General features: G+C 37.6%; 1 protein-coding gene across 4 annotated transcripts in view; it reads right to left on the bottom strand.

Annotated features, from left to right (window-relative positions):
- The window catches only part of LOC311532664 (uncharacterized protein), a 57,386-nt gene that overhangs the window by 10,510 nt on the left and 19,918 nt on the right, over window positions 1-26,958 (bottom strand). For 3 of the 4 annotated variants that reach the window (XM_084651319.1, XM_084651321.1, XM_084651318.1), the window contains 9 exons: window positions 24,682-24,826; window positions 20,883-21,087; window positions 18,994-19,172; window positions 18,051-18,216; window positions 15,988-16,149; window positions 14,850-15,013; window positions 10,358-10,539; window positions 2,751-2,808; window positions 759-911 (listed from right to left, as the gene is read on the bottom strand). In XM_084651319.1, coding sequence (XP_084507445.1) covers window positions 14,874-15,013; window positions 15,988-16,149; window positions 18,051-18,216; window positions 18,994-19,172; window positions 20,883-21,087; window positions 24,682-24,826 — 997 coding nt within the window. In that variant the 3' untranslated portion in view covers window positions 759-911; window positions 2,751-2,808; window positions 10,358-10,539; window positions 14,850-14,873. The remainder of the gene's footprint in view (window positions 1-758; window positions 912-2,750; window positions 2,809-10,357; window positions 10,540-14,849; window positions 15,014-15,987; window positions 16,150-18,050; window positions 18,217-18,993; window positions 19,173-20,882; window positions 21,088-24,681; window positions 24,827-26,958) is intronic. The other variant, XM_084651320.1, reaches the window with a different exon arrangement.

The raw sequence follows: 26,958 nt of genomic DNA, 5'->3' as shown, positions 1-26,958 counted from the left end.
CATGTAGAGTGAGAGGAAGAGTAGGAAGAAAGACATTTCCTTTATGTTTCATGTAAAAGATTAAAGAAAGGCAATTAGGCAATTCAAAGACGGGATGGACATGGTGAGAGAAAGATGATTTTGGCAATACCATTTTGGATAGATTACAGAGGAATGAGACGAGACCTGAGAGGAGGTAACAGTAGTCAAGGTGAAAATTGGTCAAAGTGTGGACTACGGTTTCAGCAGTAGGAAAGGGGGGCAAGGATGAAATTTAGAAAATGTTGCAGATGAAGAACCAAAAAAGCTGGCAATAGCTCAGATGTAAAGAATCAAAGGTAACACTGAAGCAGTGATCCTGGGTGAAAGGGAGGCTAGTGACTCAACCATTATTCTGCTGGGGAAAAGGGGATTTCGGTTTTTGCCATAATTAACTTTAGTGTGTGGCAGGATAACTAGAATGAGATGCCAAAAAAGTATGGACATATAAGACTGAATAGAGAGGGAGTGGATGAGGATAGAAAGGTAGATTTGGTGTCATCAAGTGGAGAGATAATGAACAAAGACAAAAGAGAGAGGATGTGGTACCCAAGTGATGAACTGTGAAGGGAAAAAAGGAAGTGACTGAAGTGGACCATAAAGAGGTCTACGGAGAACAGAAGGAAGGAAATTAAGAGAAGCTTCCAAAAAAGATGTTGAAGGAGTACTTAGAGAGGTAGGAGAACCAGTATAATGTATGAGTGATTGAATTAATTTCCATCATATAAACTTTAACTTACAGGTAGCTCATAATGCTCCTCTTCAAAGTAATGACCATCCCAAAACTCAAGAGTAACACTGCCAAAAGTTGGCAAAAGTTTTAATGTTTTTTAATTTATACCTTCAGCCATAACATCCTTCATTGGCTGAGAGATTACAGACTGGAGAAATTCCTGCAAAATTCACAGAAAAAGTCAGATTCCTCCAAGAAAAAAAGATTAAACATGAACTGCCTATTTTTCACTCCCATAAACTGTCCATCATTTATCTTCACACTTCAAGCTTCTGTACTTGAAGTTAGATGTAAGATTTTGCAAAGCATAATGTCATCCTCTGCCTATTTTATCTATTAGCATTCTTGGATAATGAGCATATTTTCTCTTTAGTAATCTCTTTGAATTGTTTTCGGACTATATTTATTTGTTTACGCAACACCAAAATACCCAGTACCTACCATGTTTCTTAATTTTATAGCTTACAAAAAGGACCCTAATGCCACAACAATTTGATGCTATAGCATATACAGGAACCTAAACTAACTTCTTCTGCAATTCTGTGGGTATAGCGATTTACACGTTTGCATCAATAGTAGCGAGAAAGAAAACACTGCATCAAATTTTGAAATCAGCAGATTTTATTTAACACCACAGATATAAATCCAGGGCAATAAAAAAGTGTACTAGAGCAGTATCTCATAAATATAATGATGCTTTGCAGATGTTTGCTATTTAATCCAATGGAATGAATGTATAGTTCCATCTGGACAAATTATATCAGACCCCATCATACCAGAGGCAGTGAGAGAGGGTTCAATCTCAAAAGGCAAATTTCTTGATACTGGACTGATAACATCTTTCAAAATTTTGAAGATTAATTTGTTTCATACAATAAAAATGTGTTGTACCACAATTTATCTAACCTTTTTATAAAAGTTTGGAACCCAGGCATGCAATATTTACTCACAGAAATAATCCTTGCTCGTGTGAATGGTCCTTCAGTTAAATCAATGGGATTACTTAAAGAATCAAACTAATAATATCTTTAGAAAATACTGGAAACCCAGAACAAGGATCATCGCCATGTCTTGTTCTGCAAACCACCACCAGGGAGGTGACAAGATTGAGGTCTAGAATAAGCAGTAGACAAATAGTAACTGCTGCTTTTTAGTGCCTCCTGCTGGCCAGTTCACTAATATTTGTCGTCTCAAAGGAGGCTGATCATCCACCATTATGGCAGAATAAAAAATACTGTCATGACTGTTTAATTCAGAGGGAGTTGTTCCCAGCAAGTCCTCAGTCTTCCCATGATGGAAATGGAGGTTAGCCCAACACCAGATATACAGGAAGTTCCATAGCCACAATAATAGCTTGCTGTAGATACACCCAAGAGGTCATATAAAAGACAAGAGAGCAAGGCATTCCATTGACATTTGGCCCTGCAAATGCCAGTTGCTGGATTACATCATACGGAAGGGCAAAATAAAATCAATTCTGCCAGCTATGGCAGGACCCAGTGCCCACAGGGGTCACGTGCACATGCAATCACTATACAGGGGTGTGTCACTTTGATGGATAAAGGCAGTGTCTAGAAAATAAACACAGAGTATGTGCATTTAGGTGAACTTCTGTAAATAAATTGGTACTTTTCTCTGTGGTATCTCCAGGAACCATTAAGGGGAATGTATTAGGGAAACTTTAGTTAACTGAACCACCATCATTTTCAGTTAGCTCAGATAGTTGCCATTACATTGGAATCCTACTTTGCATGAAAGGAAGTTTGAGTAGTAAGAACTTTAAAGAGAGCATCTAAACAATCCTTACTCTTGTATTTTTCTCAAAGTTAACTCATAAGAGCTAGGCAAATTATGTGAATAAAGATTTACATGAACAGTTCCCTGTCCATCATTAGTATATCAGTCTTTCTCTTTCAAGAGTATTAAAATTCACTACGTTTCCCCTCTCTTTCCAGTTTGTCAGAAGGAAAAAAATCTCATCTTCATCCAGAATACTTACTGCACTTGGAGAACCCTGAAACAACGGAGCACTGTGCACACCACTCCTCACATAGTCACTGCAAAGGAAGCAAGGACAAAGAATGGACAAAACAGGCCATGTCTGTTTCTCCCTCACAATTTTAATATTAATAGAGTCCCTATTACTGCATATGAAGAACTGAAGTGTAATTAGATGATAACTGAAGAGTTTTTGTGTTTCTGAGACAATCTATCTATAATAAACTCGAAGGCAGAAGGCTGAAGTGTTTATTAATCTAGGATATTAAAGGCTATAAAGTTAGCAGGAGGTACCTTCAAGTTATTACTATTATGCCAAGATGTCTATTGATTTAATATTTTTGAGACATACTGGCAAGTGGGGTTTCCCTTCTGTCAACTAGATGAAATGAGAAATTGAGGCACCCATGATTATTGCGATTGAGTGGTGAGATCTAAAATTAGTTTTCAAAGTTAGTGAAAACTACCACACAGTTGGGAGTGAGAAACTGTACATTGCTCTGCTCTTGGCTGGGAGCATTCAATTTCAGATGATGTTATTAAGAAGTTTAAGTACTGGGATCAGTAAGTCTGTAGTTCTAATCCTGGCTCCAAGACTGCAACTGTCTCTGGCCTTGGGTAAGTTATCCTACATCTTTTTTTCCCTCATCTGTTAAATGGAGACAATATTTCACATGGGTGCTATGTGGGCTAATTAGAAAAAGTTTGTAAAGGGCTTTGAACACGGACTGTGACATATAATATTAAGAAAATAAGTAATATTGCTATTCCATACAATTCTTGATTCTTGCCTTTGAATATTGCAATTAAGAAAGTCAGGAAGGATATGTTTTTGAGTAACCTAGTCAAAATTTCAAGTGGCTTCTATTCTGAGGATTATTCAGTTCTGGATTTCAGGGACTTCCCTCTGAAGATTTTATAGAATTCTTGTATGCAACATATGACTCATCTGTGTTACTTAAAGAGTAACAAAATAAATAAAATAAGATGTGCTTGTAACTGGAGCGGAGCACAAAATAGATTTTTCAGTTCGGGGTAGAACTGAACAATCTCCCCTCCCCCCCAAAATACTGTTTGATGCAAACTGAAACTAATTGTTTCAAAATGTTTTGTCAAACCAAAAAAAATTCATTTTTAATCAACTGAAACATTTCTGGTTGACTCAAAATTATTTTTTTATTTTAATTCCACCATTTTCAAGTGGGTAGATTCTTCAATTATAGACAACTAGTCTCAACCCTGAATGTTCAATTCTCTCTCTAGGTTTCCCTGCTTCTGGACCCACCCGCAATATTTAATATCATTGTGATGAGCTAAAGAGCCAACTTCAATATATACCCTAATACATTTTTCTTTCCTTAACTACTCTAAAGACTTTTTGCCTAGTACAGCACATTAAGGATTTCGAATTCACCACTGTTAGGATTTATATACCAAACAGCTGTGCCAAGAATTCACAGGAATCAAACTGCAGTACCGTGAGCAGCATAATCTGTTAACTTGTCCTCGGGTATTTACAATTACACAGCTTTACAAACTGCAATACAGTCGACTCCATTTAAGCTGCATTTCTCTGTTATTTTAAAAGTATCACTTTCCCAAACATGTGAGAATGGGAAACAAATTCAGCTCTGGCGTAAGTGAGCACAACTGAAGTTAGTGACCAAGAGACCATTTATGTCAAGGCTAAATTTGGTCCCGAGAGATCTGCAAAGAAAGGGGGTGAGAGGGAAAAAAAGGAGGAGTACTTTGTATCAATCAGCAGTATCCCGTCCAGGTAATTAAGGAGCAGTGATAGACTGCAAAAGGGAATCCCATATACTCTTCACCCAGAAAGATGATGGATAGTGTGACATTAACTAACAACAATGGGAGGATACATGGTGCTTCAAAAGGGTTGTGGAAAACACATGCTGGGGGGGGGCGCAGTGTTACATGATAGATCTCTGGGAAAGACAAAGCCCTGCATCTCCACACCAGTCTGTGTTACAGTATGGCAGTAAAAGAAACAGTTAGTTTTATAAATTTGAAATATATAAAATATGATGTTTGTAAATTAATGTAGGTGATCCACTTATGGCTGTGGGTTTAGAGGGTTCCTAATCAGGCTTTGTAAGCTAAGAGCGAAGACCTTAGCACTTAGTCTTGTAAAAGCTTTCTACATAATTAATAGAAGCAGTGGCAAAGCTAATAGGAGGGCAGGGGGTGACTGGCCCCCTGGTCACCTTTAGGTGTACATATTGCGCCTTTTCAAGCCAATAGGTATAACTGACCCATCACCCCTTCCCCAGCTCCACTCCTGCTCAAAACCTGGCTTTGCTACTGAATGGAAAACAATCATAGAATCATATAAATGTAGGAGTGTAAGGGACCTCGAGATGTCATCAAGTCCAATCCCCAGCACTGAGGCAGGACTAAGTGTTATCTAGACCGTCCCTGACAGGTGTTTGTCCAACCTGTTCTTAAAAACCTCCAATGATGGGGATTCCACAACCTCTTTTGGAAGCCCATTGCAAGGCTTAAGTACCCTTATAGTAAGAAAGTTTTTCCTAATGTCTAACCTAAATCACCCTTGCTGCAATTTAAGCCCATTGCTTCTTGTCCTGTCCTCACTGGCTAATGAGAACTATTTATTATCCTCCTCTTTAGAACAACCTTTTACATACTTGAAGACTGTTATCATGTCACCCCTAAGTCTTCTCTTCTCCAGAGTAAACAAACACAATGTTTTCAATCTTTCCTCACAGGTCATGTTTTCTAGACCTTTAATCATTTTTGTTGCTTTCCTCTTGCCTTTCTCCAATTTGTTCACATCTTTCCCAAGACGTGGTACCCAGAACTGGACTCAACACTCCATGTGAGGCCTTATCAGTGCTAAGTGGAGTGAAAGAATTACTTCTCATGTCTCGCTTATAACAGTCCTGCTAATATATCCCAGAATGATGTCTGCTTTATCAATATTACATTGACGACTCATATACAGTTTGTTATCCACTACAACCCTCAGATCCTTTTCTGCAGTATTCCTTCTTAGGCAGTCATTGCCAATTTTGTATTTGTGCTATTGATTATTCCTTCCTAAGGGTAGTACTTTGCATTTGTCCTCACTGAATTTCATCCTATTTATTTTAGATCATTTCTCCAGTTTGTCAAGATCATTTTGAATTCTAATCCACCCCTTGAAAGTGCATGCAACCTCTTTGAGATCAGTATCATCTGCAGACTTTATAAGTGTACTCTCCATGCCATTATTCAAATAATTTATGAAGATATTGAATAGAAGTGGACCCAGAACAGATCTCCACAGGACCCCACTTGATATGCCCTTCCAGCTGTACTGTGAGGCATTGATGACCACTCTCTGAGTATGGTTTTCCAACCAGTTGTGCACTCATCTTATTTAAGATTCCTCTAGGCTATATTTTCCTAATTTGTTTATGAGAAGGTCACGTGAGACAGTATAAAAAACGTTACTTAAATTCAAGATATATCACATCTACTGTTTCTCCCCTATCCACAAGACTTTTCACCCTCTCCAAGAAGTCTGTTAGGTTGGTCTGACATGATTTTTTCTTGACGAATCCATGTTAACTCTTATTTATCACCTTATTATCTTCTAGGTGCTTACAAATTGATTGCTTGATTATTTGCTCCATTATCTTTCTGGGTATTGAGGTGACACTGACTGTTCTATAAGTCCCTGGATGGTCCTTATTCCCCTTTTTATATATAGGTACTATATTTGCACTTTTCCAGTCCTCTGGGATCTTTCCCATCTTCCACAAATTCTCAAAGATAATTGCTAATGGCTCAAAGATCTCTTCAGCCATTTCTTTAAGTATTCTAGGATGTATTTTATTAGGCTCTGATGACTTGAAGACATCTAACTTGTCTAAAGTAATTCTTAACTTGTTCTTTCCCTATTTTAGCCTCAGATCCTATTTCATTTACACTGATGTTAACTACATTAGTTGTCCATTGCTGAATGATGACAGCCATTTCCAAAGCTCCTGCTTTTTAATTCCTAGGCTTATACATTCTCTCCAAATGAAACAACCAACTGATTTAACTTTCTAATATTAAATCGCCAGCCAGCATGCTATTCATACAGTTTATGCAGATGTCTTTACCCTCTGGAAAATCAAAGTTTAAGAAAAATTTCTTTTATCTTTGGGGAACATTTTAAGTCTCAAGCTAACTACATTGAGAAATCTAACTCTATTACTTTGTATTTGACATTTTGTTACTAGATTGGTAATAGGAAATTACCAAATAAAATTGGTATTTTACTTGGTAATTTTCTTCTGTGGTTCTCAGCTAATATGAAAGACGTGATCATCAAATTTATTCAGGTTTTCCTGTCAACAACATCATTAACCAAATCCCTCAATTTCAAAGTAAATAAAAGCATCTGGGTTTCTAGCACAGCAAGACTGACTTGCATATTTAAGCCTCATATATAGATGTATTTCCACTGGACCAGATTTGCATATTAATGAAGGACTAATTGCTCTTTGTAGTCAATTTTATGCAAATAATTTACTACTCTTTGTACGTGTTTCATAATGTTTGGAAAGATCAAAAAAAACCCAAAACTTAAAAAAAAAGCACAAATATTTGACAACCAAAAGAAAGAAATAAAATCACAACTACAGCAGACAGCTTTATATTAAAGTTTTATATAATTAATCTTTTATGTTATTGGTTTATTTTAACTTCATCCCACAAAGAGAAACACAATCATAGGATAACTTCAGCCTTCCTCCTTGCCTTTCTTTTCAGCCCCTCAAAATGTAACAGCTTGTGACTACCCATTAAAACATCTTGCTTCCAGCTGGAAGGATGATGAACCAACTCCAATGCAGAGTTAAAAAAAAAAAATTGGTTTGGAGGTGGTTGTTGTTTTAACCTGCTAAACAGAAATTTCTTTCCTCTCTACCTTCTTCTTGCCACAGGCCTGTTACAAGAATCCAATCTGTGACCTTGAAGAATCCAACAGCATATTTTAGATGCAGATTTCTCTTCAAGAAAAATGGGAATAAATACTGAACAAACATAAAAGGAATAAAGCTAGGTACTGAAGTATTATGCATTATCAATAGCTTCATATCCTCATTCAGTTTCTCACTCTTCAAGCCGAAATGCAATATGTCGGGGGTGGAAGGGAGCCACGTAGGGAAATAGAAAAGAACTGTTGAGTAGGGAAAGCTAAAAATGTGAAAGAGATAGAGGAATAATATGAGGCAAAGGGAAAGAAGGTATATAAAGACTGGAGTAGAAGAGGAATGGAAATGGAGACTTGAGTTTGAAGGAAGGGAACATTCAGTGTGTGCATGCAGAGATAGGTTGAAACAGGAAAGTGAAGAGCTAGAAGCACAGATCAAGGTGAGAAAAAGAAATAAAAAGACAAAAAATACAGAACCCCCCAAAAAAACTACACGAACAAAAAAAAAAGCAAGAAATAAAGTGAGAATTGGAAACAGGGTAGAAGACACTGTAAAAAGACAGTGATACGACAATAAAGACTGTACGTATCTTGTTTTTAATTCTGAAAATGGGGGGAGCAGAAGGAAGGGAACAGGGGGGAGAAGACCATGTACTTGTATTCATACACATCCTGCCTCCAGTGATGATGTCCCTATCTTAGTTGTAAAGACTAATCACCTTAACATTTGTACATATCATAAAATCGCCTAAAGTGTTTAGTTTTAATATGCAGAGGACTAGGATCAGAACTAAAACTTTGCTTGACTACAGTCTTTCATTTGCACAAACCCCACAATTCACATACACACACAGATTTTGTTCAGGATGTACACAGAAGTAAATAATTTTTATATGAAAAATGCAAAACCTTATGGCATCAGTTCAAGAGAACTAACTTGAGCCATTACAAGAAATGGGTAAATTTTCAAAAGGAGTAGTTTAGGGGATCCCGTAACCTTGTTTGCCTCAGGCAAACACTATGGTTGCAATTGTGTTTTGTACTATACTCTCTCAAATTTTTTGCAAAAAGAAAAGGAGTACTTGTGGCACATTAGAGACTAACAAATTTATTTGAGCATAAGCTTTCGTGAGCTACAGCTCACTTCATCAGATGCATCCGATGAAGTGAGCTGTAGCTCACGAAAGCTTATGCTCAAATAAATTTGTCAGTCTCTAAGGTGCCACAAGTACTCCTTTTCTTTTTGTGAATACAGACTAACACGGCTGCTACTCTGAAATCTCTCCAATTTTTGTGTTTCATCTGGGAAGTAATTCTTTCACCAGATGACCTTTAGGAATAGACATTGGATATAAAGCAGTGGCATTTTGAGCCCCAACAGTAGCAGCCAGATCAATAAAGTACCTCTTTTGCTCTCTCAATAACTTGCTTATTGCTCAAAAGTGGATGTTTTGATCATCTGTACAGATACCCAGTAGTTTTCCTACCAAAAATAGAGTAGGGGTTCATGCTTTCCTGAAATTTATAAGCTCCTCTGCAACTTACCAAAGATATTTTCACTTCTGTAACAAAGGTAGTCTGAATATACAGAATGGTTGGTTATGCATATCAAACCATAAAAAAAAATCAATGATGAGGAACTATTTTAAGAGAGCCTTCTACAAAGGAAGCCTTTGGGTCTATACAAATGTCATTCACTGCAAAGTTACAGAATACACTTTCATACTTTAGAATCTCATTATTCAGTATTGGTTTAAGTGTTCCAAAGAGGATATGGACATGCTATGCTCTACACAACTCTCACTCTGAAATACTATTCAAATGGATCTCAAGGTTAGGGTCTCCTGCAGCTAGCTCGTATATTACCATCTTACTTTAGAAAGGGGTAGATTCACTAGAGAATGTGACTTTGGAATTAATCAATGTAATCTCAGTTTTAAAATCTACATCTAGTTATTAATGTTTTCTTGTCACAGAAGCCCAACATTCTGCAATTTTAATATTTTAAAAAATCCATTAATTTTGATATTTAGGATTTTTTTCCCTATCAGTGGATAGAAGTGCTGATAAACAGTATAACCCATCTCACTGAAAATCTGAAGAGTTTAAGTTAAAACCTAAGCTTCAAGACAGGCTAATGGAGAGCAGGAATTCTACAATGCCATTGCAGAAACACAAAGGACCAGATCAATGATTTCTCTGTGGGAACTTTAATTCCTCCAGAGGTTGTGAAATTTCTTCCTTCTTCAACAACAACATAAATCAAGAAAGCTAAGTGGGCTTGGGTTTACAAAGGTCAATGCTGGTATGGCAACTCAGAACACCTGGAGAGATAATATTATTCTCATTTTGTAGATAGAGAACTCAGGCATAAAGAGTATACGACTTGCTCAAGGCCCCACAGGCAGACTGTGGCAGAGCTGGGCATTGAACCCAAATCTCCAGAGTCCTGTTCTAGTGCCTCAACCACAAGATCATCTTTCTTCCCTGTCATTTTCCCTCACAAAACACCTGTGTGAAGTTCTCAAGCATGAAAAAACAACCCATCTGCAATTCTTGTCAATTTTTGAAGAGGTTTGCAGGTCCAACAAAAACACGTTAAACTTTAGACTATTGGCATATATTTCATAATGATAAATAGCAGTATATATTTTTCACTTTACCTGTCAAAGACTGGAACAACAGTCCAGCCTAACTGTGATTGTGTATTAAGCTCCAGGATCTGACCAGGGTGGGATATTACTTTTCCTGCTCTCTGTCCACTTGGATCCGGAACATAAATAGCATTCAGGCAAAATATTTGAATTAAAAGCACACTATTATCATCAAGATAAGGGTGTAACACCTAGAACAAAATACAGAAATTTTAAGAGAGAGGCCTAACTTAACAAAAACAAAAAAAAACTGAATCAAAGAAAACTAAAGGTAGAATAAAGCAATATGAAAAGAAGTGTCTCAAGATGTTCCACCCAAAAATATTACACTTCATTGAACTCTTCTTTAGAGGGCTGGGTGTCTGCTTCTAACTACTGAGTAAAGTTAACATGACCAGATTTAATTAGCTCTTTGACAGTACAATTTAGTGATGGATTTCACAGGAGGAAAACTGAATTCAAAAAGAAAAAGAATAATATAATTTTTACCAACCAAACGCACAAATGGAAAAACCATGGGGAGCTGACAGTACATGAATATTCTTCTGTGAAGATGCATAAACATCAGTACAGAATGTATATGAGAAATGTTATTAAGTATCTACTGAAAACTTTCTTTCTACATTGTTAATAAAACAAATTTACTGAACAACAACAACAAAAAAGCACCCTCCAAAACTTACAGGCCACAAATGTGACTATTTCTCAACACTGTGCTTTGAATTACTGGATGAAATCATCCAGGTTATTTGTCACTTTAAACTTGCAATTGGACAGTGAGATATTACTAATTCTTGACAATCAAAAGAGCTAAAAAATGCCTCCTCACCACTTCATGAAATCACCAATGCTTAGCTAACTCCTGTGAGGCAACTGATTGAGATTTTGCCCCTTAACTTGAAAGACAATTCTCAGCAGTTAAATGTATGTTAATAGGTATTTCTCTGCAGAACAGATGTTTTTAAGTTTCATGGGTATCATAAACATTAAGATCTGTGCAGTGTATTTTAGAAAAGAGTTCTCCTTAATTGTTAACACTCAGTGTAACACTGAATGAGGGGAGTTTGATCCTATAGGGAGGTTTAGAATATATAAAGAAGTTGGAGAGCGGTTTTTCATATTTTGGTTTATCTAACTTTTTGTAGTAAAACACAGTATTGTTCTAATTCTGAAATATGCTGCTAGTCATGATGTGAAAGGTTATTACTATAGCCATAAAATTCATTCCTGAAAGCCAGTTTTATTTTTCCCCCCCAGTAAAGTAAAAGTTCAAATGCCCTTTAAAATAAGCAATTCCGTACAAACCAATGCATCCACTACTGATTTATTTTATTCATAAAGTAATAATTTACTGGTAAAATTCAGTCAATTTCATTAGAAGTTTAATGAACTTAAATAAATCAAAAGGACAATGAAAGCAAATATAGCACGATTAAACAACAATAATTTATGAGAAAAAGGCACACAACTTTCAATTCCATTATACTCTAAATTGTATATTAAACAAAAACAGGCTTTTGAATTGTTTAAAAGAAAGCGTTATCCATTTTGCTCTTTGCAATGTCTGGGAGTCCATAAGGGAAGGTGAATTTATCATTTAACTAAACTGTATTTGAAAGTAACATTTCTGATTCATATCTGCATTTTTGAGCCTTCTCCTGACAGTGCCAGCAGTCTCAGAACGCAATGCCAGAGACTGTAACTCAGTTTTATTCTAGTTTAAAATTGGTTTAACAATAAAAGAAAAACTTTGCTGTTTAATATTTAAACTGTATAATTATTCCTTTAACACAATGCCCAGGGACAATGAAAACAGTGAGTTTCAGCTGTACTGGCTGGTCTAGATTGTAGAGAACTTGCACAGAAGCACATCACAACTGCTGTGTACGGTGGAAGCAATTATCACAGCAGATCTCTAAAGGGAGGAAATGTACGTCTCTCTTGCAAACATGGGTGAGGCCAGTGGGTACATGCACATAGTGGATCCATGGAACTCAAATCCCATTAAATGTGGGAGCCACAAACTATATCCATTACACCTGCTGGGTACCTAACAGCAGCTGGCCTTGGTATGGCTATGTGCTGATGCCTTGTTCCTGAAACACAGACATAAGGAAAGGAGTACGTGTGGCACCTTAGAGACTAACAAATTTATCTGAGCATAAGCTTTCGTGAGCTACAGCTCACTTCATCGGAAGCATTCTTTTTACAGACATAAGAATTAGTTTCCTTATTCCTGTTGTGTTGCAGTGCAGATTCAAGCAAAGAAAGCCTTTCCAACCAGCACTTTGCTCACTTGGCAACTAGACATTAGAGAGATGGGTGCACAATAACTGCTTAGACAGATTGCCAAGGACCGGGCCTGTAATTTTGAAACAAATTTGTGAAAAATCAATATTTAGCTCCAGGTGTTTTTTTGGGGGTTGGGAGGGAGGGGGCAGATTCTATTAAAAACTGGATCTCAGGAATCTAGTGTAAATTGTAGTTGCTACTGTTAATTGTGCCAGTCATGTTAGGAGACTTTAGAAATATGAAGATATCTCCTTATTACTAGAGTAGATATACTAGAAACTAGACTGCTACATGTAAGAAGGGAGAATTCCAAACTGTAGTAGAGAAAATCCTCATATATTTGAGGAAATGGGGAGCCAAATTATGACATTTTTCTCCACTTAGAATGCAAACCTTTTGTTGTGGATACAGTGTCCACAAATGACGTATGATGCCAAAGTAACGAGAATGTAAAATGGGCTAAATTATGTCTCTGAAACCCAATGGAGCATTGGAGTGGTGTGAACAACAGTGGTTGCGGAGAATGGCATTACGCTTATGTAAGCCATAATGCAAAGGCATTACGTTTATGTAAGCCGTAATGCCTCCAGGCACAATGGAGGAAACATATTTAGCAATACACTTGCTACATACACTTCTTTAAAAGGTACAGCATGTGCTTACTCCCTTTCTGGTGCACGAGCTGGCACACAAGGGGCAAGACCTTGTTGATCCGGAGTTTGTAATGATGTCAGTAGTACTAGCTGGACCCCAAAGCTTTTGCTCATGCAGCACAAACAGCTGCATTATGGGTATGTAGCATTTGGTTGCTCTTGGAAGGGAGAAAGGGTTTTTGTGCACCTCCTCCCTTCCCCTACAAGTGAACCACACAGGAGCAGTAATAATTTCACTCTCTATTTTCTAATGGGTTAACTTTTGGGTTACAGAAATTAAATGATATCAAGCATATTGATTTACTGCATTTAATTATTTTCTTATATTGTAAATATATATTACATACAAAAAATTACATGAAAAGAACATTAAGATTGCAAGCCAAAAACTCAAAAGTTAGGAACTGCCTGTATAAACTTAATTTGATCACCTTGTGTATATTAATTATGAGACAGCCTTTAATTACATGCTCACATACTATTTTTTCCCACAGGACTTCCTCCCCATTCAGTGTACAGGATGCGCCTGCTCTGACAATGAATCAGGTTTGAGTAGTGAAGGAGACTGTTGTGTGTAGGACCCTTGCCTCATTTGTTGCAGAAGTTGACAGGTGTGAGAAAATGAGTCAGGGGATTACAGGAAGAGATAGTATAGTCACATGGTTAACGCACTTGAGTACTGTCCTGGATAAATGGATTCTATCCATTCCTCTCCCACAGAATTCCTAGGTGATAATAGGCAGGTCACTTAAATCAAACTTATCAACAATTGGCCACCAATTGTGTGTTCCTCATTTTCTGGGTGCCCAACCTGAGACCGGGACTGGAATGAAGAGAAAGTCCCTCTTTGCCCCTGTAGGCCAGGGATGGCACATGCATAGTCCAGTCATATGTGAGGAGATGGAGTATGCACAAGCTGGTCAGAAATAGGAGATATGAAGGGCTGGAGCATGCTCAGTGAGGATGGAATCTTCTGAGATTTTAGCTGCTAAACTGTCAGTCTCTATCAAGTAGGTGCTGACACTGAGAAATCAGGGTCTTACAATGGGAAGTGTCTGGCAACCTTAACAATAGGCTGTGCTATCAGCCCCATCTATACTGCTGTTAAAAACTCCCCCAGTTGAACCAATTAAGGGACTCTAAAGGGTTTAGAGGGAGCTCAGTGAAGAAAAGGCTAGAAGAGGAACTGTGGAGAGAAGCTGCAGGGAGAGAAGGTCTTCTGCAATGGTCCCTTAATTGGTTCAACTGGGGGCACACCTGCTCTGGCACAGGGGAGCTGGACCTATTTTTAAGCACAGGGGCCAGTCATCGTGTGACATTCCTTATAAAATTATATACTGATTGCTCAATCAAATTTTAAATGCCAGACAACAGCTGGCATAGAAGCTGAACCATACCCACACAGCTTGGGTTTATCAGCTCAGCTATTACCCTTAGACCTCACAGAAGTTTGTTTTTTCATTATTTAAAAAATGAAAAATATCTGTAAATATCCTTCTCTCTCTTGATATAGATAATTCATGGGGAGCAAATGCAAAGAGGCAGTTATTACATACCACAGATGGATCAGTCCACCGTGGTCATCTCTGTAGACTTGTGAAATCAAGTTGGCTTGTCAGAAATTTTTCTTCTCCTGCCCATTGTTGAGGTAACTCAGGCAAATGTATGCTTGCAGCTCCCCGAAGGACTCTGGTGAACACATTTACATAATATCCACCAGCTGCATAAAAAAATAGGCAGCACAGAAGATTAATTTGTACATATTTATGACTAGGCATCTAAAATGCCAAGAAGTGCAACTATTTTGCTACTTATAACTTCTACATTAAGTCAGATAGATTGTCAATGAGACAACCTGGTCTTTTAGGGGCAAATCCTGTCCACTTATCAAAGTCCAAATAACAAGGTGATATGTTGAAGAATACAGTGGAGGTTGAGGGGCAGGAATGGTGCTTCCTCAGGCAGTTGGGGGAAAATGGTCAATGGATCAATAAAATTGCAGATTCATTGGTCCCATCAAAAGAGAAAAACCCTGCCTGAGGGGAATCTGGGAGCCCCTGTGGAGCACAACTCTGTCGCATGCTGATGGTGCAGGTTCTCTGCGCTGGCTTCCAGAGTACACCCAATGGAGAAGAACCACCTGATTCCCTTGGACTACTGTGGGCTGGTAGGATTTGCCCCTTAATGCTCAGGTGCATGGATTTTATGTTCCTCATCTGTGAAAATCATTGTTGATGGGAATAAGAACTCCCAAAATCCTAACTATTTTTTCAGTACACGTGACATTTCTCTCTCTCTCTCTCTCCAATCATACTGTTAATTAGAAATACTGTTTTATTTTACTTTAGTATTCTACTTTATTTTATTACTACACATTGTTCAGAGGTAGTTTCAATACAGACATTTCACAAACTATCTGAGCAAACTTATAGATCCTGCAAAAAAATCACAAGTACATTTCATAGAATCATAGAATATCAGGGTTGGAAGGGACCTCAGGAGGTCATCTAGTCCAACCCCCTGCTCAAAGCAGGACCAATCTCCAACTAAATCATCCCTGCCAGGGCTTTGTCAAGCCTTATTTACCATCACGGGGAATTTTGGTCATAGTGAAAAGTTTTGTTTTGTTTTAAATAGTATTGCTTATTAAAAGAAATAAAATACAAATAATAATCTTTGAGTATTTGTAATCACCTTTGAGTCCAAAGGCTTGTTTGACCTTTATGCGGATGCCTGCTTCTTGCCGATAGAGGACTGCATGATGTATATTGATATATTTTGGAAAGTGTTCTGATTGTGAATGTCTTTTTTCATCCAACCTTTCCACATACCAGGCTTTCAAATGATCAAGTGTAACTGCAGAAACAAACATTGACATCTTATATATAAATTGGCAATTGATGAAATGGCTTTTTTGATAATATCTTTTGAACAAAAATTGACCAATTCTGCATTTTGATGCTTAAATCAGCACTTACACATCCAGAATAACCACTTAAACATTTAAGTTCCACACCATGTATCCAAATATAAAACAAAAGATACGTCTAGACTGTGGGCTTTACATGGGTCATCCAATGCATTTTTGCCCGTACTTCCCTATTATCCACACTCACATCATCTAATTCAGTGATGCTCAGACTAAGGCTCGGGAGCTGCTCTTTAATTTGTCTCTTGCAACTCTCTGCAGCGCACGACATTAAAACACTGTGTGATTTAATTATTAATCAGTCTAAGTTATCAACCAATCAGGATGCTTTTACTATGTTATTAACCAATTATAGAATACTAGGTCAGTCATTTTGCTGTGAGAATAATAGAAGAATAAGTGCACCAGTGATGATGGGGCACTTTCTTGTGTCTGTACCAAAATAATGTTATGAGGAGGAAATAAGGTCACTTCTTCTCTAAGAAGGTAAACGCCAGATGATCTCAGCAATCTGGCACCATGCACCTTGACATACAGTCAATACTTCCTATGCTGGCGTTTCTGAATCCGCCTCTGTGGTTGATCAAGGCCTGTGGAAACTGGGAGTAGTACCTTTTCGGCTGACATACTCACTGCTGGTGGGCAATGGGGTTTGGAGACCCTACTCTCTGCAACAGAGCCGTTATTTCAGGCACATTTCTTATGTCTGTCACCTGTGGGTAAACCACAGTGTTGAGGACCTCACAAACCTCCACTGCCACTGTTGGTCATCCCAGGTCTGCACGACATGGTGGTCCCACTAGCTGTGCTAGCTGTTCTGCACCAGTCTATACATGAAAAATATCCAACAATTTCAGTATTCATCAGTCTGTCGAGTCTGCCATGAATGAACCCCACACTGAGTCCCGCCACCTTCTGCATCTCGGACAGTGCTCCTGAAATGCCATCCAGTGTCTCAACACTGGGTCTGGAGCAGGTCTCTGCAGACTGCACTCTGGGAGGTGCTTGTGCTTGGCCAAGTTCACATGCATTCAAACTAGGACACAGGTACATGCTGCAGTGTATACACAGCCCGGGAGACTTAAATTAGGAACTCTTAGGCAATGTCTAAACTATGGATCTTACAGTGGCATAGCTGTACCGCTGCAGCTGTGCTGCTGTAAGGTCCTGTGTAGCCACTCTATGCCAGCAGGAGAGAGCTCTCCTATTGGCATAATTAAACCATCCCTCATGAGCAGTGGTAGCTACATTGGCAGGAGAGCGTCTCCCGCCGACATATCACTGTCCGCACTAGCACCTTTGTCGGAGAAACTCATGTCGGTAGGGGAGTGTTTTCTTCACACCCATGACCAACAAAAATTTTGCCAACAGAAGTGCCAGTGTAGACAAAGCCTTACTGTTTTAACGGCTTGATGTTAAATTAAGACTAAATGTAAATGTGACATTAATCAAAGCAGGATTATTTTAAATTCTACCTTGCCCATGCATCCTTTAGGTAGTGCCCAGGAATAATAATACTTCCACATGAAACTACTATTGTTGAGTGCTTCCTAATCAATTAGGAACAATAAGTTGATTAGCTACAAATACACAGATTACTCAGTAAAAACAGTATGCCAAATCTGCTCTCAGATACCCATGTGCACCTCCCTTTAGTACTGGATTCATGGGAGCTGCATGTGAGGGTCTGAGGACAGATTTGGTTCAGTGTTAATAAATGATAAACAGAGCTTAGATATATAAGTAATCATATTGTATTATGGTTTGTAAAACAAATAATAGCAGGAAGAGCATTTGTGAATTAGGTACCAATAATTAGTTTTCGTACCTTTGCTTTGTTCTTTGTCAATTAAATGTATTGCCATGTCTTGTCCAAATTTTGGGAAGCTGTTGTCCTTTTGAAAGCTGGATATAACCTCTAGCTCTGAATTACTGGGCTTAGAATCATTTGAGAAGTGATATCCCATCAAGTAGCTTGGTGCAAGCACTGAAAACTATAAAAACACTATCAAACTGCAGGGTTCTGGTGTAAGCTATTGGGATGACTCAGGAGAAATTAAACAGCTGCAATCAGCAATGATATCTCAACAGTAGCGAATCTTTGTCCGCATAAATAAAAATAAATTTACTATAAGCAAAACCATACACAGAAAAGATTCTCGATTTTGGAATTCACCCAGCTCTTAGCACTTGGATGTAGAGCCCTGCCTTCCAGAATCTCCTTTTTCTGTCTCCCAAAAACCCCTCTAACAGCCCCTCCCTTGAGCATCTGTGAAAACTGAGGGGAAGGTGAAGATGGAGTTAGTCCTTTGTGTATTTGGTCCTTGTTAGTGCACTTACACTCTGCCACATCTAGGGACAGTACACTTCAGTCCCAAAGCCTGTGATTTCAAGCAGTTATGCAACTCCCTTGCCTACACTAGGCTGTAAAGGCACGATTTTAGCATGTGGTAATAAAAATATTTTAAAACTCTATTGTACACAAGGCCTAGTGCTTCTAACACATGCTTCTCTGGTCAAGTTAACGACGAGGGCACCTCTAAGGCTCCTCCTTCGGATTTAACTCAACTAATTTAGCAAATGTTAAAAAGGGTGTGCTTTGCCTACATTAGACTTTTAAAATGTATTTATTAGCACACATTAGCCAACAGGAGTTAACATCACACCTTTAAATTCTGATCTATATAAAGCATATAGCACTGATTTCCACAGGGAAGCATGCATTTCAAGCAGATAGAGTAACTATTATGGCTGAAACTCTCTATACTTGCCTGAGTGTGTGGTAACAATCGAAGTAGTATAGTGCAGCAGGGAATCACTGGATACTGATTTAATGCAGATGGTGTAAGAGCTGCTGGTTCCTTGGTTGGCATCCCTCCTCTCAGTCTTAATTGAAATCCTCCTACATTTAGCTTCCCATCATCATTAAACACACGTATCATAGAGTTTCCTATAAATATAAAGCAGAGGAAAAACTACAGAGAACTAGGGATTACTAAAGATTTTACAGTGCATTTGTTTGTTTTGAGTATGTGATTTTCTCTTAAACGTTTCCAATATTTCCCTTAACAACTGAATGGATGAAGAAGATTAGGTCCATGGAGAAACTACACAAGTGCCGTATTTAGAAATACCCTGATTATCCAAAAGTGGGGTTGACTTTTCATAGGATGTTGTAAAAGATGGCTCCGACAAGGCCAGGTCTCAGGATCTCTATTACTTCTTTCATGTATAAAAGCTGCTGTGACTCCTCTTCCTCCATTTTCAGCATATCCCTCAATTCTCTCCCTTTACAGAAGCAAATCTAGGTGTCCCAAACTAATATTTATCATCAGTTAACAGGTCTTTCCTGGTAAGTTACTCTGTATATAACTTACTTATTGCGAGGAACAGTTCTGCCTGACTTCTCAGTTTGGAACAGAACAAACTCTGATTTTCTGAAACACTTTTCGTATCCAAGTTATCCCAAAATGCTCTGCACAGTAATGAGTTAGATCATGGCAATAGAAGGAGTGTGTAACGCAAACCTGGCAGCCATTGTGTGTTCCGAATAACTGACATACAGTCATGAACATTAGAATCAGCTTTAATGAGAGATATAATTGTTGATCAAGATATCGGGGTTATTTCCTATGCCTGAAAATTAAAAATTCATGAGATCTTTAACTTCCATCTGAACAGCCACCATAAACAGGCACTAAGAATCTTAGTTTAATATCCTGTTAAATTTCTACTTTCAACATCTTTACATTGCTACTTAACATTTAAAAGTCTCAAAATGTCCATCAGCTCTGGTGATCCCGATCCTAACTTTCCATATTTCTAACAAGTCACTTCAATGACTCCTCTTTTTATTGATCAAAACGAGCCCAACTCCCTTTACCTTTCCATCTAATTGCAAGACGTGGTATCATATTTCTTACCCTTTGCTGCATCCTTTCCAAATTAACAACACTGGTTCTGTGCCTTATCTTACACAGGTTTTCCAGATGGAAATATAAGAAGTGCCAGCAGCAATAGTGTCTTTTGTTTTGTATTCTGTCCATCTGCTAATACAGATATCTCTTTTCTAGGTCCCCTCAAGGCAATGGAACTACTCATGTGATTAAGGTAAGCTGGATTTATCCAATAACCTAGCATCTTTTTTGCCTCTTTTTACTGCAGTTGTGCACTACTCCAATAGTTTTGATTATTTTTCTCACAACGCATTCCGAATCCTTCTCCTGATCAGTAAACTGGAAGGCTATTCCCTTTAACATAATTCCCTGGTCTAGTTCCTTGTTTATTTGTCTAAATTAAACTATAGTTGCCATATGCTGGCCAATCACCTAAAGATCCATTTTTTTGAATCCAGTTGCAAAGTATAGACTAGAAGTATTTTTATAAACAGTGGTTTAATTGCATTTCAGTTTAAAATATTTGTCTGTACTAATTTTCTATGCTCTATAAAAAAAGGTTTTGTTACTTTATTCTCAGGCTTCTGCTAGTAGTGATCCTCACAGTCCCTAGGAGGTGCATTTCAACAGTTTGCATTGTGCTATGAAATAAAGCTCTGTGCTCTATACTTGAGAAGACACAAACATCGGAAGGTATAGTGAGGACCAAAGAGAAATGACAGAGGAAAGAAAGAGGGCTAGGTAATAATACTTGCTTAATATACCTATTAAAACAAGGTCTCCAGAATCTACATCCACTGTATAAACTTGAAGAAGAACACATGTATTGATATCCATTACTTTTGGATCATCTCCATTTAAGACTATTGGGTACTGGAATTCTGGATTTCGAGATGAACTATTAGGAAGTGGAAATGCCATAATATCAGGCAAGCTATTCAGCCATGAATTCTTGATTTGCCCTGTTACCTAGGAGGAAAAAGTCAATGTGTTTTATTAATTATTATTATTACTTAATTTTGTTTTATGTACTTTTGGACACAGAAAATTAATTTGGAAATATTGTAGCATACTAAAATAATACCTAAAGAAACTTCTAAACAACCTTTTTGGAAACCTACATTGTAGGTCTTTGGCCCTAATTTTTAAATCACAAAAGCCAAATTCTTCCTTATTAGGGCTGTCAAGTGTTTAAAAAAATTAATCGCATTGCTAAACAATAATAGAATACCATTTATTTAAATATTTGTGGATGTTTTCTACATTTTTAAATATATTGACTTCAATTACAACACAGAATACAAATTGTACAGTACTCAGTTTATATTTATTTTTATTACAAATATTTTCACAGTAAAAAACAAAAGAAATACTATTTTTCAATTCCCTTATTACAAGTAGTGCAAACTGTAGTGCAATCTGTTCATCATGAAAGTTGAATTTACAAATGTAGAATTATGTAAAAAAACCCTGCAGTCAAAAATAAAACAACGTAAAACTTTAGAGCTGACAAGTCCACCCAGTTCTACTTCAGCCAATTGCTCAGACAAACAAGTCTCGTTACATTTGCAGGAGATAACGCTGCCCGCTTCTTGTTTACAATATCACCTGAAAGTGAGATCAGAGGTTCACATGGCACTGTTGTAGCCGGCGTTACGAGATATTTACGTGTCAAATGCCCTAAAGATTCATATGTCCTGTCACACTTCAATCATCACTGCAGAGGACATGCGTCCATGCTGATGACGGGCTCTGCTTGATAATGATCCAAAGCAGCACTGACCGACGCATGTTCATTTTCATCATCTGAGTCAGATACCACCAGCAGAAGGTTGATTTTATTTTTTGGTGGTTTGGGTTCTGTAGTTTCCGCATAAGCGTGTTGCTCTTCTAAGACTTCTAAAAGCATGCTCCACACCTTGTCCCTCTCAGATTCTGGAAGGCACTTCAGATTTTTAAACCTTGGGTCAAGTGCTGTAGCTATCTTTAGAACTCTCACATTGGTACCTTCTTTGCGTTTTGTCAAATCTGCAGTGAAAGTGTTCTTAAAATGAACAATATGTGCTGGGTCACCATCCGAGACTGCTATTACATGCAATATATGGCAGAACGCAGGTAAAACTGCAGGAGACATACAATTCTCCCCCAGGGAGTTCAGTCAGAAATGTAATTAACGCATTATTTTTTAACAAGCATCATCAGCATGGAAGCACATCCTCTGTAATGGTGGCTGAAGCATGAAGAGGCACATGAATCTGTAGCACATCTGGCACGTAAATATCTTGCAACACCAGCTACAACAGTGCCATGCAAACATGTGTTCTCGCTTTCAGGTGACATTGTAATTAAGAAGAGGGTAGCATTATCTCCCATAAATGTAAACAAACTTGTTTCTCTTAGCGATTGCCTGAAGAAGAAATAGGACTGAGTGGACTTGTAGACTCTAAAGTTTTATATTGTTTTATTTTTGAGTGCAGTTATGTAACAACAAAAATCTACATTTGTAAGTTTCAGTTTCATGATAAAGAGCTCACACTACAGTACTTGTGTGAGGTGAACTGAAAAATACTATTTCTTTTATCATGTTTACAGTGCAAATATTTGTAATAAAATTATATAAAGTGAGCAGTGTACACTTTGTATTCTGCACTGTAATTGAAATTGATATATTTGAAAATGTAGAAAAAATCCAAAAATATTTCATAAATTTCAATTGGTATTCTGTTATTTAACAGTGTGATTAAAACTGCGATTAATGGCGACTGAATTTTTTTGAGTTAATCACATGAGTTAACTGTGATTAATGGACAGTCCTATTCCTTATATATGTTTGCAACTTCCATTTACTTGAACAGGCATTTTGCATGAAAATCTGAGGGCAGATTTTGACTTTGAAACCTTTATTTCAGAAAAACCATATTCACTGCAATTCTCCAGAGTAATTAACATAATACTGTACAATACATGAGCCTGAAGAGTGTGACATGTTGAAGATATGCTCAAGACCAAAAAAGGGCAGAGAATAAAGTAAAAGGGACCGATCTGATGTAAGTGAGTGAGTCACATCATTTCAAGAGCCCAGAACCTAATAAAGTTTAAAACAAGAGAAGTTCAAGGATTATGCAAGCATTACTATAAAACAGACAATGCAACCTCTTCCTGGCCTTGGCATTTTTTTTCTAGGATATGTCCTTGAAAGATTTCTTCACTGTATTATGCACAAAGTCTTTCCATCAACATCAGCTGTGTGTTTCTTTGTGTTCTGCTTACTTTTTAAAATAGCTCAGACATATTTATTAGGGCCATGCTTCGTATTTGTGTTAGAACACAAATAGGGATGAATAAACAGAGGGGTCAATTTTTATTCAGTCCTGAAAATTACTTGGATCCAAACAGAATACTTTCTGCCTGGGGGAAAACTATGTGATGACTGATTTGGTAGCCCTAATAAGCCTGGTGCAGTAAGTCTTTGAGGTCTGGAATCAAATTCTTTTTAACCCCACCAGTAATAATAATAATAAAAAAAAAATTTAGAGGACTTAAGAATCACCTCTGCCTAGATTTCCTAGTTAGATCCCATCGTGTCCACCTAACTAGACTGGTGACTGCCTGAAAGGAGTTTACAACTCAGACAAGGCATTAACTGAAACCTAATGCAAACACTTGTTGTATAGGCAACTAAAAGGTAATGAATAGAGATAATTTATTGAGCCAAGATATTACTGAAGTTTTTAACTAATTAACATAACTACCTCAACTGTAAGGCAAGATATTGTTCTTTCTTGAGGGACAGTATGTACTACACAGATTATCTGATTTTTCACCAATTTTATTACAAATTTCCAAATTTGGGGCCCAATCCTGTGAAACTATTCTCACATGAACAGCCCTTATTTCAGGAGTGCTTCTAGTGAAGACAATGTAACAAAGCATGAGTAACAACAGCCAGTAGCAGCAGCAATGGGACAAGGAGAGGCCCAGACTCCACTGTCCAGGGGCCCTATGTTCTATGTAATCCAATGTAAGAAAAGTCAGACTCACCCCATTGTATAAATTGTTTATAAAAATAAGGAAAGTTGGAGACAGAAATACTGGTACAAACCGAATTGTTTAAAGAAAAGGAGTACCTGTGGCACGTTAGAGACTAACAAATTTATTAGAGCATAAGCTTTCGTGAGCTACAGCTCACGGATACAGACTAACAAGGCTGCTACTCTGAAACCTGAATTGTTTAAGTTACAAGTACTGTGATAAGAAGTCTTTAAGACTCCTGGTAAAGTCAGTGGTTCACATAAAAAGCTGAAAGGTTCTAGAGAATGGTAGGAAATGTTTATAGTTTAAATCACCAAAATGTGTTTTGATTGGTTAATTGTAATGGGATGAGGTTACCATCTCTTGTTGGATATTGTTTATTCAGGGGTCACTGGAAGAGACAGTGGGAAAGCCAAAAAGGTGGACTGGAAGCAGCAAATGTCATTAACATAGATGTTGCTGCTCCACAGTCTCCTGGGGCTGTATTAAATATCGTGAATATCTATACATCAATACCTTACCAAAACTTACCTTTGTTATTGTTGCATTATCAGGGATATAACAAAGTGCATCTATATATAGATCAAATGGACAGTTTAATGATGTAGGACTTGGTAATATGGTAGAGGAATTATATGGGATCCAAGGTACATACAGAAAGTCAGACTCTTGAAGCCTGAGAAATATGAACAAACAGAGGACTTTATACTAGACCATTATTAACAATAAAGTGTTATATATTCTTAAGGTAAATTATCTACTAAAAGGTATTCTATTTCTATTACTTTTTTGTTAGGTAGTTACAAACATCTGTAAAATCAAGAATTTAAAGAATAACTAAAATATTATTAGCAAGCAGTTAATGATATCAGCTTCAAACATTGTCGACAACTGTACATTAAAGACATATGGGGATATGTTCAAAAGTATTCCAGGTACTTAGGAGCACAAGTCCCACTGACTTCCACTTTTGAAAATCTTCCCCATTAGAGCAAAACATTTCCAAGTCTGTAAAACATACATTTGTGGATGAACAACTTTTTCCACACATTACCCTGTAATGTTCTTCACCAACTTATAAGAACGTTTGGACTTTTTCAAAAATGTGTGTTTATCAGAAATAGGTTCTAGTTGGCTGAGGATAGGGTTAGACGACAAATGGAATCTAGCATATCCTGAAAGTTAAATGTGTGCTTAAATTCTGTGCTGAATTGGTGACTGATTAACTTTAATTTTCTTAAAATTAAATGGGAGTTGAAGGTGTTCAACACCTTGCAGGATCAAGCTCTTCAGGGGCTGATTTCACATCATAAGGGGTAAAAGCACATAGTTAAATCAACTAATGAACATTAGGAAAGCTCCAAAGTGATTTCTGTCATGATCCATTTTGGTCCTGATGTAAAGCTCACAGAATTCAATGATAGTCTTTCCAATAACGTCAATAGGGTTTATATCAACAGTCCTGGGTCTCGCTTCTGGTTTATGTCTTATGATCCTAAAAGCCTATGATTCAGGGTTTCAGCTGGCCACAGGGGCCAGGAAGGGATTCCCCACAAATGTATTCTGGGTTGGTTTTTTCCTGTCTTCTTCCTCTGAAGCATCAGAGGTTGCCATGGCTGGGGATGGGATTTTGGACGGGGAGGGCCAGGGCTCTGAGGTGGTACTAAGCATTCTCTCTCTCAGGTGCCTGGCTGGCTAGTTGTTGCTCACAATCTAACTGATTGCCTTATGTCGGGACAGGAAGGAATTTCCCCCTAGCTCAGACCGGCACAGACTAACATTTTTTCCCCTCCCTCTGCAGTGTGGGGGTATGGGTCACTTGCTAGGATTATCTGAGTATATCTCAATCAATCATTTCCCTGGCCTTGCAAGGGCCTCAAGCATTGGTCTTCTCAATCCCTCCATTCTTTGCCTGTGGCACATAATAGCTTATTCTGCTGTGGTCTCTAATATTTTGGTGTAATTTCAGTTGTTGGTTTAGCATGTGGTGCTGTTATCCCGTGATATACGGGAGGTCAGACTAGATGACTTGTAGTTCCTTCTGGCCTTAAACTCTACGACTCTGAGATCTGGCATTTAAACTAGACAAAAAATCCCACCCCCCCATGTAACATAACACATAAAATCATCTTCAGGAAATTCTTGATACATTCTGAAGCCTCTGCTCCCTTCCCCACAAACTACTGAAAACTGGGGGGGCAGCTCCAATACTGTTTTGTGTTAACTGAATTATGATAACAGAATGTCAAGAAAATGATTCAGATTCTTGGGTGGTTTTCTTCACTATTTTATTGAAATGGTCTATTTTTCAGTGTATTATTTTTATGTTACTGATTTTATAATTTATAGAACCTTTTTCCAGTATAATTTTTTTCCTGTAACTATCTAAAAGCACATCTACAACACAGCCAACTCTCTGGTGACTAATTTTTTTTTTATCAGTTATCTCTTTCATTTGGCCGGTTTATTTGCAGATTTATGATCCGTTTACTTTCACAGTTTGAAAATTAATACTAAATCAATACTTTGTATAAATTTATTATGGTTTTACTGTAAATTATTTTGCAATACATTGTTTGGCAGAGGTTGTGCAAAACTGTATTGTATATAAATGAAAACATTAACCAAACTGAAGGCATAAAATCAGTTAAATACCCTAATACTGCAGCTTTAGAGTGAGAAAGTGTGTAGCATTTTTATGTAGCATATGGGAAAACTGCAGCATGGGAGTGTGAACATTAATTCTACAGCTGTACTAAATCTACTGTGTCAGCCTCTGTCTACAAGCAAACCAGATTTACAGAAGTA

The sequence above is a fragment of the Lepidochelys olivacea genome (genome assembly GCF_965140295.1).
Source record: "Lepidochelys olivacea isolate rLepOli2 genome assembly, chromosome: 17".
In the NCBI taxonomy this organism is placed as follows: Eukaryota; Metazoa; Chordata; order Testudines; family Cheloniidae; genus Lepidochelys; species Lepidochelys olivacea.
This window is presented reverse-complemented; position numbering and strand designations above follow the sequence as displayed.